This window comes from Pristiophorus japonicus, chromosome 4, assembly GCF_044704955.1.
Source record: "Pristiophorus japonicus isolate sPriJap1 chromosome 4, sPriJap1.hap1, whole genome shotgun sequence".
In the NCBI taxonomy this organism is placed as follows: Eukaryota; Metazoa; Chordata; class Chondrichthyes; family Pristiophoridae; genus Pristiophorus; species Pristiophorus japonicus.
Window position 1 is genome coordinate 31,119,125 of NC_091980.1, and position 15,166 is coordinate 31,134,290.

General features: G+C 42.6%; 1 protein-coding gene across 4 annotated transcripts in view; it reads left to right on the forward strand.

The window, feature by feature from the left end:
* The window catches only part of LOC139262860 (jerky protein homolog), a 99,596-nt gene that overhangs the window by 68,702 nt on the left and 15,728 nt on the right, over positions 1–15,166 (forward strand). For 2 of the 4 annotated variants that reach the window (XM_070878073.1, XM_070878077.1), the window contains exon 5: positions 3,963–4,187. The exons of 1 other annotated variant lie outside the window; for it this stretch is intronic. Coding sequence is in view for 1 of the 3 variants with exons in the window: in XM_070878078.1 (XP_070734179.1) it covers positions 3,574–3,645; positions 3,963–4,187 (297 nt within the window). In the remaining 2 variants the exon portion in view is untranslated. Of the gene's footprint in view, positions 1–3,573; positions 3,646–3,962; positions 4,188–15,166 lie in introns of all 4 variants that reach the window. One more of the 4 variants, XM_070878078.1, reaches the window with a different exon arrangement.

Sequence of the window (15,166 nt, forward strand, 5' to 3'; positions counted from 1 at the left end):
CAACAACAACAACACCAGTAACTTGCATTTATATAGCACCTTTAATGTAGTAAAATGTGTCAAGGATGTATTTTCAGCAATCAAGTCTCAGATGTCTGATGATTGACATGATTACACAACAAATGTGATTGTGATTTTCAGGAGCAGGCTTGTGCTCGTGCGCTGAATTCCTTCAAACGCGAGCTGGACCTGTTTCTGGCTGGGGCAGAGATTACCTCTTACAAAAGGAAGGTACTGCATAGAACTATCAGGGCCAGAATGATCTCCTTGACCAGTTTCGATCGCCTAAGGGGTTGGAGAGGAATTTCCCAGAATTTATTTTCTCCCCCAAATTGGCTTGGATTTTTAATCTTTTTTCGCCTCTCCCAGATGATCACATGGTTTTGGGTGAGGTAGGGAGTGGATATATTGTTTTGCACAAGGTATCGCAATTGTATGGGACAGGCTGGATGGACCAGAGAGACTTTTCCTGTCTGTCATTGTTCGTATGTTCTGCCATCATATAACACTCTCACTGAATGGGTTATCTCATCTAGAGTGTTGACATTCCCACTGCACCCAGATGGGATAACTTGAACAGTTAAGAACTTAAGAAAAGTCAGGGATGAGAAATGGCCATTCAACCCAGACTCATCCCTCTGGTACTTGAACACTCCCAGCATAATTGTATTTTGAATGATCCTGACCATAGAATTTACAGCACAGGAGGATGTCATTTGACCTATTGTGCCTGCCAGGATGCTAATATTTTTTGCCTCTATTACCTTTCTTAGTAGTTTATTCCAAACATTTATCACTTTTGACTAAAGATTTGTTTCCCAATAGCCATTTTAAATTTGCTATTAATTTGTCTTCTGATCCCACTTTCTTCGAATCAGAAGATATCCACCTGAGAGGGCAGACGGGGCTTCCTTTAATCTCTCATCTGAAGGATGTAAATTCTGACAGTACAGCACTCCCTCAGTACTGCACTGGAGTATTGGCCTGGATTTTGTGCCAAATCCCTGGAGTGGGACCTAACCACACAAACTTCTGACTCAGGTCAGAAGAATGCTGCCAATTGAGTCACAGCTGACACTGGTAACCATGAACACAGCTCTCCAAGCTGACTGGCATTGCATTCGAACCAATGACAATTGTCAGAATGGGGATCAGCACAGCTGTACAGAATGGGGATCAGCACAGCTGTACAGAATGGGGATCAGCACAGCTGTACAGAATGGGGATCAGCACAGCTGTACAGAATGGGGATCAGCACAGCTGTACAGAATGGGGATCAGCACAGCTGTACAGAATGGGGATCAGCACAGCTTCCATGGTTGAAATTGGTCTCAGCTGTAGCGCAAAATGGGCGATAGTCAATCAGCAGCTCGTTTTATACCTCACCCGATCTCTTCCTTTGAAGTCTAAATCGGGCTGTCGGTTTACTATTAGCCATTTTGCTCAAGACCAATTTCACCCCTTTCATTCCTGAATGATAACTGGAAGCTGTGATCTATATCCCAAGGTAAAGCAACTGAATCTGTTGTCAGTTACACGTTACCAAATTCTCTTCAGAACACGAGTTCCATCTTTCGATTGGGATCCAGGAACAAGAATGATGCCAATTTCAATTCAATCTGGCACACAAACTCATTGATAACTCTCCAATATGGCATTGTGCCCTTTAACAATATGCTCAAAAGAGGTTTGATGGATAACTTCATATATTGGTCCACAATAACATGTATTTTGTACACACCCTTAAACTTTGTGACTTAAATATTTTCTTCTCAGTTCAATTGAAGTACAACTGAAAAGGATGGAGCACAGTATTATAGTCTGCTGTCTGAGGCTGAATCAGATTGTTTGCAACCCTAGCATCATATTTGACTCTGAGCTGAGCTTCCGACCCCATATCCTCTCCATCATCCAAATAGCCTACTTCCACCTCCAAACATCACACATCTGTGCCCCTGGCTCAGCCTGTCTGCTGCTGAAACCTTCATCCATGCCTTTATTACCCCAGACTTGACTATTCCAATGCTCTCCTAGCCACCCACCTACCACCCTCCATAAACTTGAGCTCATCCAAAACTCTGCTGCCTGTATCCTAACTTGCACCAAGTCCCACTCATGCATCACCCCTGACCTACAATGTCTCCTGGTCCGGGAATGCCTTGATATTAAAATTCTCATATTTGTGCTCAAATTCCTCCATGGCCTCACCCCACCCATCTCTGTACCGCCTCCAGCCCTTCAAGATCTCTGTGCTCCTCCAATTCTGGCCTCTTGCGCATCCCTGATTTACTGCACTCCACCATTACCGACCATGCCTTCAGCTGGCCAGGCCCTAAACTCTGGACTTCCCTTACTATACCTGGCTACCTCTCCTCCTTTAAGTCACTCCTTAAAACCTACCTCTTTGACCAAGCTTTTGATCACCTGTCCTAATGGCCCAGAGTTTATGGTCAGCGGAGGAACGGTGCTGACAACTGGCCAGGGACTTTTCACGGGCTTTTGAGCAGCAACTTGCTGTCATCGGAGGTCTGATCCAATGCTGCAATACCTACAGGGAATCTGTGGTGTGTTTGAGCAGGACATGGAACAGCGTGACTCTTCAACCTATCAGATTCAAGAATCATCACTGAGACACGCAGAAACTAAATCAGGAAGTATAAATTAGATTTGAATCATGTACAGAAAGTAAAATATAGACAAGGAAAGAAAGATGGGATAGAGAAAGAGATAAAAGAAACGGAAAGGTAAAGTTAAAAAAAATTGTTAATTTTTATTTTAAAATCTCCAACCCTAATTCAATTCTGAAGGAATGAGAATCCATGCTTGTAAAACAAAATTTCCAGGGCCAGAGAGGTTGTTTTCAGTAATTATGACTTATCACGCCATTAAAAATTCACTTACACCTGAATGGACAGCCCTAACTTTTTCTGCCGAGTTTAGTGAGTAAGTGACTATGGATTTCTGCGTTTAACTTCATGTGCAGACCCTGGAAGTTTCTGTCTGATTTACTCCATAATAATGGTGAGCACTGATGGCCTCACCTTTATTCCCACTGCAAAATCCAGGCCAATATCCTCGGTGTCAAATTTTGTCTGATAACACTCCTGTGAAGCGCCTTGGGATGTTTTACTATGTTAAAGGTGCTATATAAGTGCAAGTTGTTGCATGGACCATGCATATCATTTATTCAGTGGCTATGTATACCTGAGATGCTCCTGTCGTTTCTTGCACCAACAAACCACCTTCTGCTCTAAAATATTAAATACCGCACTATAAGGGCTGCATCTTTTCCAGTTGACAGTGTAGATTCTCAATAGTTATTCTGAATAACATATACTGCAGGGGGTTAGTTTTACTGCATTGTTGCAATTTTGTTTCGTCAACAATAAAAGTTGTTATCGCAGACACACAGTGAGCTTCTTCAATGTACAAGATGATTTGCTTTGAAGTAATAACAGGTTATATATAACTGGATATTGCAGGGAGATAGCATATTTTGTACCTATTAGCACTGCATACTATGGATACACCAATTAACATTCAGGTGTACTCATGTTTATTTGTGTATTGTAGGTTACAGGAGTTGCACCCAGATGTGCTGCAGTTCTACAGCTATGTACTCAAGGTGCAGGATTTAACATGAAGGTACATTCATAGCCTGTAGCTATATGTTCTAGGACAGGGGGGAGTTTTTTTTTCCCTCTAGGCTAGGGAGGGGAAATGTCAACCAAGATTTGACATGCAGGCATTCTTCAGCATTTAGCTGTGTATTGTACACATTAAGCTACACAGAACACTTTGTGTAGAATTTTGTTTTTTTTACTATTGCCACGTTTAGGGAGAGACATGAGTCAAAGCTTTATATAGATCACCACATAATTAATCTACAGTCAATGACATGCTCAGTAAGAGAGCTGGAGAGCTGTTATGGAAATATGGTGTTCGCTTCTCTCTAATTTCAGAAGCTGCTGCAGCCACATCCAGGAAAAGCTCCAGACAAACACCAAGGAGTCACACAAGGGCAGAACGAAGAAGACTGTGGGGTTGAGTGGAGACTGATGAAGGGCAGAGCTCCACCTTTTCAAATAAACCACAAACTAGTTTCCTTCTCATTGACCATAAGCCACTGGACAGCCTGTCAGCCGGGAATCAGTTCCAGAGATGGGAATAGTTTTGAGAGGAGAGAGGTCAATATTTCCGTGTACAGAATCAGACCAAAACTCTTTTTCATAAAATGGTCTTAAAACATGTTTTCCATGACACTTCACTATTTAAATATTAATACAGAAAATATATTTCCTGAAATAATTCAGATGGATTGACATTATAATACATAAAGAATATAATAATTATAGCCAGAGCAAGTCTGTAGGCTTGATCATTATACAAATTAAAATCTTGCTGTTGAAACTACATTCAGGCAACAAGAATACATTTATTCAATATTAACATGTTACCTATCTACAGAATGCAATTGTGTGTGTTGAAAATAATTAACTTTTTTTTAATCAGGAATACATGTATACCAGGACAAAGTGTCAAATGGAATCACAATTTGGATTATTACTAGAGAAAAGCAAATTGTTATTCAACTTAAAATTTTATTTTAATTAAAAGTGGCAAAAATGTTATCATCCTTTTTAAACATGGACAAGGGTGATTTTAACCCTACTTGCTCAGCAGAAACCTTGCAGTTGGACAGTTGAAATCACCCTGGCTCTTACCTAGCCGAAATCTGTCATGATCGCAACATCTGCAATTTTAACCTGCACTCCTGAGCAGGCAGCAAGGACACTCGTCCGGAGCCAACAGGGTCCTTCTTTACAGGGCCCGAATGGAGAATCCACCTGGAGTTAAAATTTGGGTCCGTTCTGTGCGAAGTGGTACCATGTTGAGGGAAGTAGTCTCATTTATAATCTCTCACAGGAGGAACCTTGGAAGGGCAATTCATTAACACAAGAACATAAGATAAGAAATAGGAACATGAGTAGGCCATTCAGCCCCTCGAGTTTGCTCTGTCATTCAATAACATCATGGCTGATCTTCTACCTCAACTCCACTTTCCTGCACTATCCCCTTAATATCCAACAATCTATCGATCTCTGTCTTGGATATACTCAACGACTGAGCCTACACAGCCCTAAGGGGTAGAGAATTCCAAAGATTCACCACCCTTTGAGTGAAGAAATTTCTCCTTATCTCAGTCTTAAATGGCCAACCCCTGGTTCTAGACTCCCCAACCAGGGGAAACATCCTACCGGCATCTGCCCTGTCAAGCCCTGTAAGAATTTTGTATGTTTCAATGAGATCACCTATCGTTCTTCTAAACTCTAGAGAATATAGGCCTAGTGCACTCAATCTCTCCTCATAGGACAATCCCCCCCATCGCAGGAATCAGTCTGGTAAACCTTTGTTGCACTCACTCTATGACAAGGAGCTAAGGAGACCAAAACTGTACACAATACTCCAGCCATGGTCTCATCAGAGCCCTATATAATTGCAGTAAGACATCTTTACTCTTATACTCAAATTCTTTTGTAATAAAGGCCAACATACCATTTGCTTTCTTAATTGCTTGCTGTACTTGCATGGTAACTTTCAGTGATCCATGTACAAGGACACCCAGGTCCCTCTGAACACCAACATTTCCCAATCTCTCACCATTTAAAAAATACTCTGCTTTTCTATTTTTCCTACCAAAGTGTATAACTTCACATTTCTCCATGTTATATTCCATTTGCCATTATCTTACCCACTCACTTAACCTGTCTATATCCCCTTGAAGCTTCTTTACATCCTCCTCACAACTTATATTCCCACCGAGCTTTTGTATCATCAACAAACTATATTACATTTGGTCCCCTCATCCAAATCATTGATATAGATTGTGAATAGCCTAGACCCAAGCACTAATCTTGTGGTACCCCACTAGTTACAGCCTGAAAATGACCCGTTTATTCCTATTCTCTGTTTTCTATCCGTTAACCAATCCTCAATCCAGGTTAGTATATTACCCCCAATCGCATGAGCCCTAGTTTTGTTTATTAACCTCTTGTGTGGCACCTTATTGAATGCCTTCTGAAAATCCAAATTCACCACATCCACTGGTTCCCCCTTATCTACTTTGCTGGTTACAACTTCAAAAAACTCTTAACAGATTTGTCAAACATGATTTCCCTTTCATAAATCTGTGTTGACTCTGCTCAATCCTATTATTATTTTCTAAGTGCCCTGTTACCACGTCCTTAATAATAGATTCTAGTATGACTGATGTCAGGCTAACTGGTCTGTAGCCCCCTGTTTTTTCTCTCTCTCCTTTCTTAAATAGAACATAAGAATAGGAGCAGCAGTAGGCCATTTGGCCCTTCGAACCTGGGGTTACATTTGCTACCTTCCAATCCGTGGGAACCGTTCTAAAATCTATTAAAATAGATATAGGCAAAAGAAAGGAAATAAGGAACCAAAAATAGAAATATCATTATTATCCCCAAATTCAGCCACAGAGGATTGGCTAACTAACAAATAACAGAGAGTCGGGATAAATGGTTCATTCTCTGCTTGGCAACCAGTAACTAGTGGGGTGCCGCAGGGATCAGTGCTGGGACACCAACTATTTACAATCTATATTAATGACTTGGAAGAAGGGACTGAGTGTAATGTAGCCAAGTTTGCTGACGATACAAAGATGGGAGGAAAAGCAATGTGTGAGGAGGACACACAAAATCTGCAAAAGGACATAGACAGGCTAAGTGAGTGGGCAAAAATTTGGCAGATGGAGTATAATGTTGGAAAGTGCGAGGTCATGCACTTTGGCAGAAAAAAATCAAAGAGCAAGTTATTATTTAAATGGAGAAAGATTGCAAAGTGCTGCAGTACAGCGGGACCTGGGGGTACTTGTGCATGAAACACAAAAGATAGTATGCAGGTACAGCAAGTGATCAGGAAGACCAATGGAATCTTGGCCTTTATTGCAAAGGGGGTGGAGTATAAAAGCATGGAAGTCTTGCTACAGCTATACAAGGTATTGGTGAGGCCACGCCTGGAATACTGCGTGCAGTTATGGTTTCCATTTTTATGAAAGGATATACTTGCTTTGGAAGCAGTTCAGAGAAGGTTCACTCGCTTGATTCCTGGGATGAGGGGGTTGACTTATGAGGAAAGGTTGGGCCTCTGCTCATTGGAGTTCAGAAGAATGAGACGTGATCTTATCGAAACGTATAAGATTATGAGGGGGCTTGACAAGGTGGATGCAGTGAGGATGTTTCCACTGATGGGAGAGACTAGAACTAGAGAGCATAACCTTAGAATAAGGGGCCGCCCATTTAAAACAGAGATAAGGAGAAATTTCTTCTCTGAGGGTTGTAAATCTGGAATTCGCTGCCTCAGAGAACTGTGGAAGCTAGGACATTGAATAAATTTAAGACAGAAATAGACAGTTTCTTAAACGATAAGGGGTTATGGGGAGCGGACAGTGAAGTGGAGCTGCGTCCATGATCAGATCAGCCATGCTATTGAATGGCGGAGCAGGCTCGAGGGGCCGTATGGCCTACTCCTGTTCCTATTTCTTATGTTCTTACGTTCACTCCCTGCATGGCTCACTGGACACCTGACTTATCCAGGTCCAACCATGTTTACAGCCATTCCATCAGAGTCCCACTCGAATTACGACGGGAATCCTTCGGAACATCTGGGTAATTTTAGGGCCAGCAGCTTTACGGACAATTTTAACCCAGCCCACTCGGTGGGAATGGAATGGGAGGAAGGTTTAAAATGATGTCTGGCAGCCTCCTACAGCTTTCCTGCACCATTCCTTTGCCCCCCATCCTCCACCTCCGCTATTTTAACGCACCAGTTTCTGGCTGCTTGTCAGGCGCTCGCCCCAGGCAAACAGGATCCTAATGTAAAGGTTAAAGTCGCATTCCAATCATGTCATACTTGCCCCCACTGCATTTTAACCTAAAATTGTGGATACCACACCCGATCTCTGAACCCGCCAGCATTACCTAGCGGGATTGTAGCCCGAGAGCTCCTGAAACAGTATAATATGGGGCTCCCAGCTGCAGCTTACTGGATCTGATGATCTTTTGCTGTCTGGTTTCCCAGGAGAGTTTCCAGCTTCCAGTTCGCTACTTCTACACTTTTGTTGCCTTACAACACTTGAATCAGCTTTCTCTATCTATTGTGGGTGTGATTCCTGCTTCTTTGCTCTGGATGGAGCAAGACTTGGAGGAGGAACAGTAGCCTCATCGTCCAGCACCTAGGACACTCGGAAGACAACACGTGAGGTGAGCTGTGGGCAGGAGACCATACCCAGCACACAGGATCCACAGGCCTAGAGTTAGCTTTTTGGGTCTATCTAAAGAGGAGTGTAGGAGGAGGCTGCATTAGTCCAGGAAGGCTGTCACAGACTGCAGGGTGACTTGGACAGGTTAGGTGAGTGGGCAAATGCATGGCAGATGCAGTATAATGTGAATAAATGGGAGGTTATCCACTTTGGGGGCAAAAGAGAAGGTGGCTCAACCGTGGCTAACAAGGGAAATTAGAAAAAGTGTTAAATCCAAGGAAGAGGCATATAAATTGACCAGAAAAAGCGGCATACCTGAGGACTGGGAGAAATTTAGAATTCAGCAGAGGAGGACTAAGGGTTTAATTAGGAGGGGGGAAATAGAGTATGAGTGTAAGCTTGCAGGAAACATAAAAACTGACTGCAAAAGCTTCTATAGATATGTGAAGAGAAAAAGATTAGTGAAGACTAATGTAGGTCCCTTGCAGTCAGAATCAGGTGAATTCATAATGGGGAACATGGAAATGGCAGACCAATTAAACAAATACTTTGGTTCTGTCTTCACTAAGGAAGACACGAATAACCTCCTGAAAATTCGAGGGGACCCGAGGGTCTAACGAGAAGGGGGAACTGAGGGAAATCCTTATTAGTCAGGAAATTGTGTTAGGGAAATTGAAGGGCCTGAAGGCCGATAAATCCCCAGGGCCTGATCGTCTGCATCCCAGAGTACTTAAGGAAGTGGCCCTAGAAATAGCATTAGTGGTCATTTTCCAACATTCCATGGACTCTGGTTCAATTCCTATGGACTGGAGGGTAGCTAATGTAACCCAACTTTTTTAAAAAAAGGAGGGAGAGAGAAAATGGAATTATAGACCGGTTAGTCTGACATCGGTGGTGGGGAAAATGCTGGAATCAATTATTAAAGTTGTAATAGCAGCGCATTTGGAAAGCAGTGACAGGATCGATCCAAGTCAGCATGGATTTATGAAAGGGAAATCATGCTTGACAAATCTTCTAGATTTTTTTGAGGATATAACTAGTAGAGTGACAAGGGAGTACCAGTGGATGTGGTGTATTTGGACTTTCAAAAGGCTTTTGACAAGGTCCCACACAAGAGATTAGTGTGCAAAATTAAGGCACATGTTATTGGTGGTAATGTATTGACGTGGATAGAGAACTCGTTGGCAGACAGGAAGCAGAGAGCCAGGTTAAACGGGTCCTTTTCAGAATGGCAGGCAGCGACTAGTGGAGTGCCGCAGGGTTCAGTGCTGGGACCCCAGCTATTTACAATATACATTAATGATTTAGACAAAGGAATTGAATGTAATATCTCCAAGTTTGCAGATGACACTAAGCTGAATGGCAGTGCGAGCTGCTAGGAGGCTGCAGGGGGACTTGGACAGGTTAGGTGAATGGACAAAATGCATGGCAGATGCAGTATAATGTAGATAAGTGTGAGGTTATCTACTTTGGTGGCAAAACAGGAAGACAGATTATTATCTGAATGGTGACAGATTAGTAAAGGGAGGTGCAACGAGAGCTGGGTGTCATGGTACATCAGTCATTGAAGGTATGCATGCAGGTTCAGCAGGCAGAAAAGAAAGCAAATGGCATGCTGGCCTTCATAGCGAGGGAATTTGAGTAAAAAAGCAGGGAGGTCTTACTCCAGTTGTACAGGGCCTTGGTGATACCACATCTTGAATATTGTGCGCAGTTTTGTTCTCCTAATCTGAGGAAGGACATTCTTGCTATTGAAGTGCAGCGAAGGTTCACCAGACTGATTTCTGAGATGGCAGGACTGACATATGAAAAAAGACTGGATCGACTACGCTTATATTCACTGGAATTTAGAAGAATGAGAGGGGATCTCATAGAAAGATATACAATTCTGACGGGATTGGACAGGTTAGATGCAGGAAGAATGTTCCCGATGTTGGGGAAGTCCAGAACTAGGGGTCACAGTCTAAGGATAAGGGGTAAGCCATTTGGGACCGAGATGAAGAGAAACTTCTTCACTCAGAGAATTGTGAGCATGTGGAATTCTCTACCACAGAAAGTTGTTGAGGCCAGTTCATTAGATACTCCCATATTCAAAAGGGAGTTCGATGTGGCCCTTATGGCTAAAGGGATCAAGGGGTATGGAGAAAAAGCAGGAATGGGGTACTGAAGTTGCATGATCAACCATGATTATATTGAATGGTGGTGCAGGCTCGAAGGGTCGGATGGCCTATTCCTGCACCTATTTTCTATTAACATAATAAAATGTTGCGCAGGAGCATGATCAAACAAAAATTTGTCACTGAGCCACATGAGATATCAGGACAGGTAAAAAAGTAAGTTTTAAGGAGTGCCTTAAAGGAGGAGAGAGGAATGGAGAGGTTTAGGGAGGACATTCCCCAGCTTAGGGCCTAGGCAGCTGAAGGTACAGCCGCCAGTAGTGGAACAATTAAAATCAGGGATGCGGAAGAGGTCAGAACTGGAGTAGCGCGGAGAACTCTGATGGTTATAGAGCTAGAGGACATTACAGAGATTGGAAAGGGCAAGGCCATGAAAGAATTTGCAAACAAAGATTAGAATTTTTAAATTGAGGTGTTGCCAGATCCTTAGCCAATGTAGGCCAGCGAGCACAGGAGTGGTGGGTGAACATAAGAACATAAAAAATAGGAGCAGGAGTAGGCCATTTGGCCCCTTGAGGAGCCTCTACAATTTAATAAAATCATGGCTGATCTGATCTTGTGCTCAGCTCCACTTTCCTGCCCACTCCCCATAACCCTTCTCCCTTATCGTTCAAAAATCTGTCCAACTCCACCTTAAATATATTCAATGACCCAGCCTCCACAGCTCTTTGGGGAAGAGAATTCTACAGATTTACAAGAAGAAATTCCTCCTCATCTCAGTTCTAAATGGGTGACCTCTTATTCTTAAACTACGCACCTAATTCTAGATTCCCCCAAGAGGGGAACCTGAAAATGACCCATTTATCCCGACTCTCTGTTTTCTGTTAGTTAGCCAATCCTCTATCCATGCTAATATATTACCCCCAACCACCTGAGCTCTTAGCTTGTGCAGTAACCTTTTTTGTGGCACCTCAGCGAATGCCTTCTGGAAATCCAAATACACCACATCTACTGATTCCCCTTATCCACCCTACTCGTTACATCCTAAAGAACTCCAGCAAATTTGTCAAATATGATTTCCCTTTCATAAAACCACGCTGACTCTGCTTGACTACATTATGATTTTCCAAATGTCCTGCTACTGCTTCCTTAATAATGGACTCCAGCATTTTCCCAACGACAGATATTGGGCTAACTGGTCTATAGTTTCCTGCTTTCTGTCTCCCTCCTTTTTTAAATAGGGGTGTTACATTAGCAGTTTTCCAATCCACTGACTCGCCAGACTCCAGGGAACTTTGGTAGATTGCAACCAATGCATCGACTATATCTGCAGCCACTTCTTTTAAGACCCTAGGCTGTAGGCCATCATGTCCAGGGGACTTGTCCACCTTTAGTCCCATTATTTTACCGAGTATGTTTTCTTTAGTGATAGTGATTGTTTTAAGTCCATCTGGCCCGCCCCCCCCCCCTCCCCCGCGCAATAGCCCCTTGATTATCTATTATTGGGATGTTGTTAGTGTCTTCTATTGTGAAGACATACAAAATATTTGTTCAAAGTCTCTACCATTTCTCTGTTCCCCATTATTAATTCCCCAGTCTCATCCTCTAAGGGACCAACATTTACTTTAGCTACCCTCTTCCTTTTTATATACCTATAGAATTTCTTACTATCTGTTTTTCTATTTCTTGCTAGTTTACTCTCATGTTCCATTTTCTCTCTCTTATTTTTTTAGTCATCATTTGCTGGCTTTTAAAAATTTCCCAATCCTCTGGCCTCCCACTAATCTTGGCAAAATTGTATGCCATTATTTTCAATTTGTAACCATTCTTTACTTCCTTAGTTAGCCATGGATGGTTCTCCCTTCTCACTGGAATATATTTTTGTTAAACTATTTTCCCAGTCCACTTTAGCCAACTCTGCCTTTATACCTTTGTAATTGCCTTTACTTAAGATCAGGACACTGGTTTGAGACCCAACCTTCACACCCTCCAAATGAATTTGAAATTCAGCCATGCTATGATCACTCTTTCCTAGAGGATCCTTTACTATGAGATCATTTTTAATCCTGTCTCATTATATAGTACCAGATCTAAGATAGCCTGCTCCCTGGTTGGTTCCACAATGTACTGTTCAAGGAAACCATCCAGGATACACTCTCTGAATTCTTCCTCAAGCCGACATTGGCCAATTAGATTTGCCCAATCAATATGAAGATTCAAATCGCCCATGATTATTACCGTACCTTTCTTAAAAGCCTCCATTATTTCTTGATTTATACTCTGTCCAACAGAGTTGCTACAGTTAGGGGGCCTATAGACTATGCCCACCAGTGACTTCTTCCTCTTATTATTTCTTATCTCTACCCAAACGCATTCTGCATCTTGATTTCTGAGCCAATATCATTTCTCACTATTGCACTGATCTCATCCTTCATTAACAGACCTACCCCACCTCCTTTTCCTTTCTGTATATCCTTCTGGATTGTCAAATACCCCTGAATATTCAGTTCCCAGCTTTGGTCACCTTGCAACCACATCTCTGCAATGTCTATCAGATCATGTCCATTTATATTTATTTTAGCGGTTATCTCATCTATCTTACTAATGCTGTGTGCATTCAGATATAGAGCATTTAATGTTGTCTTTTTACCATTCCCTGCTTTGACCCCACTTTCTGATACACTTTTATTTTTATACATTCTGTCCCTTCCTGTCACACTCTGGTTATCATTTCTCCCATCGCTACCCTGCTCTATTGCCTTCTCCTTTCTCTTTGACTTTTTACTTTTCCTCTCACCTGAACCCTCCACCCAACTGTTTAGTTTAAAGCCCCCTCTCCTTCTCTACAGCACTAGTTATTCGATTCGCCGGGACACTAGTCCCAGCACTGTTCAAGTGAAGCCCGTTCCTTCTTTTCCCAGTACTGGTGCCAGTGCACCAGGAATCGAAACCCATTTCTCCCACACCAGTCTTCGAGCCACGCATTCATCCCTCTGATCTTATTTACCCTATGCCAATTTGCTCGTGGCTCAGGTAGTAATCCAGAGATTATTACCTTTGTGGTTCTGCTTTTTAATTTAGCCCCTAGCTGCTCATACTCCCTCAGCAGAACCTCTTTCTTTGTTCTACCTAAGTCATTAGTACCTATGTGGACCACAACAACTGGATCTTCCCCCTCTCAAGTTCCTCTCCAGCCCAGAGGAGATGTTCTTTACCTTGGCAGGCAACACAGCCTTTGGGACTCTCACTCTCGGTTGCAGAGAACAGTATCTATCCCCCTAATGATACTGTCCCCTACCACTACAATATTTCTTTTTACTCCCCCCACTTGAATGGTCCCCTGTACCATGGTGCTATGGTCAGTTTGCTTATCTTCCCTGCAGTCCCTGCTCTCGGCCACACAGGGAGTAAGAACCTCGAACCTGTTGGACAAGAGCAAGCGCTGAGGCTCCTCCACCACTACCTCCTGGGTCCCCATACCTTCCTCACTCGTAGTCACACCCTCCTGTCCCTGACCATGGACCAAATTTGAATTATTTAAATTAATGAGTGTGACTATGAGTCCTGGAACACAGTGTTCATGTAACTCTCCCCCTCCCTGATGTGTCACGGTGTTTGAAGCTCCGACTCCAGCTCATCAACACAGAACCGAAGTTCCTCTAGCAACCAACACTTACTGCCGATGTGGTTGCCGTGGACCTCAATGGTGTCCACCAGCTACCACATATAACAGTGATAACACATCGCCTCCCTTGCCATCTCTAATGTATTTTATGTAATTCATTAAGTTTTGAATGTTTAGTTTTGAACAAAACTCTGTGCGAGTTAAGATACAGGCAGCAGAATTTTGGATGAACTCAAGTTTATGGAGGGTGGAAGATGGGCGACCAGCCAGGAGAGTATTGGAATAGCCAAGTGTAGAGGTAACAAAGGCATTGGTGAGGGTTTCAGCAGCAGATGAGCTGAGGCTGGGTGAAGACAGGCGATGTTCCGGAGGTGGAAGTAGGCTACAGTGGATATGTGGTCAGAAGTACATCTCATGGTCAAATACAATACCAAGGTTGCGTACGGTCCGGTTCAGCCTCAGACAGTTGCCAGGGAGACGGATGGAGTCAGTGGCAAGTTAATAGAGCTTGTGGCGGGGACCGAAGACAATGGCTATACACGTTGTTGGACTTGCTACCCTTCCAGTCTAGTTCACTGGGTGGGTGGCTGCAATTTATCTGGTAATCAGATAATGTGCTGACTATGAAGAGATTTAAAAAAACAATCTCTGGAATGGCTTGGTTTGAATTGCACAACAACCATACAAAATAAAATCCTTTCTCCCACACACAAGACATACACCTACTTGCTCAGACACTGCACAGGTTTCAAGTGATCCTTATTTCACTGGTAAATACCTCCAGCTTGTAGTTTCTTTTTGAATTACTTACCAAAGAATATCGTTTTTTTTTTCCAGTTCTTCCTAAATCCTGTGAAAATATGAACTTTTTTAAATTCCCCAAATCATTGCACTAATCTGTGTTTTCTTTCAGCTATACTGTTTGATCAGTGTAGTTACTATTTTTTTCAGTCTCTGAGGTTTTGCAATACTTGTAGCGACCAGCAATTATAAATAGGGGAATGACTGCAGCTCAAAAGAGCCTTAAATTTTGAATAATTACAGTGAGCACACAACATATAGAAGCTATAATTGTGAGTGATTACAGTGAGCACATCCCTCAAAGGAGCTATAAATAAAGGAGTGAGACTCGCTGATGGA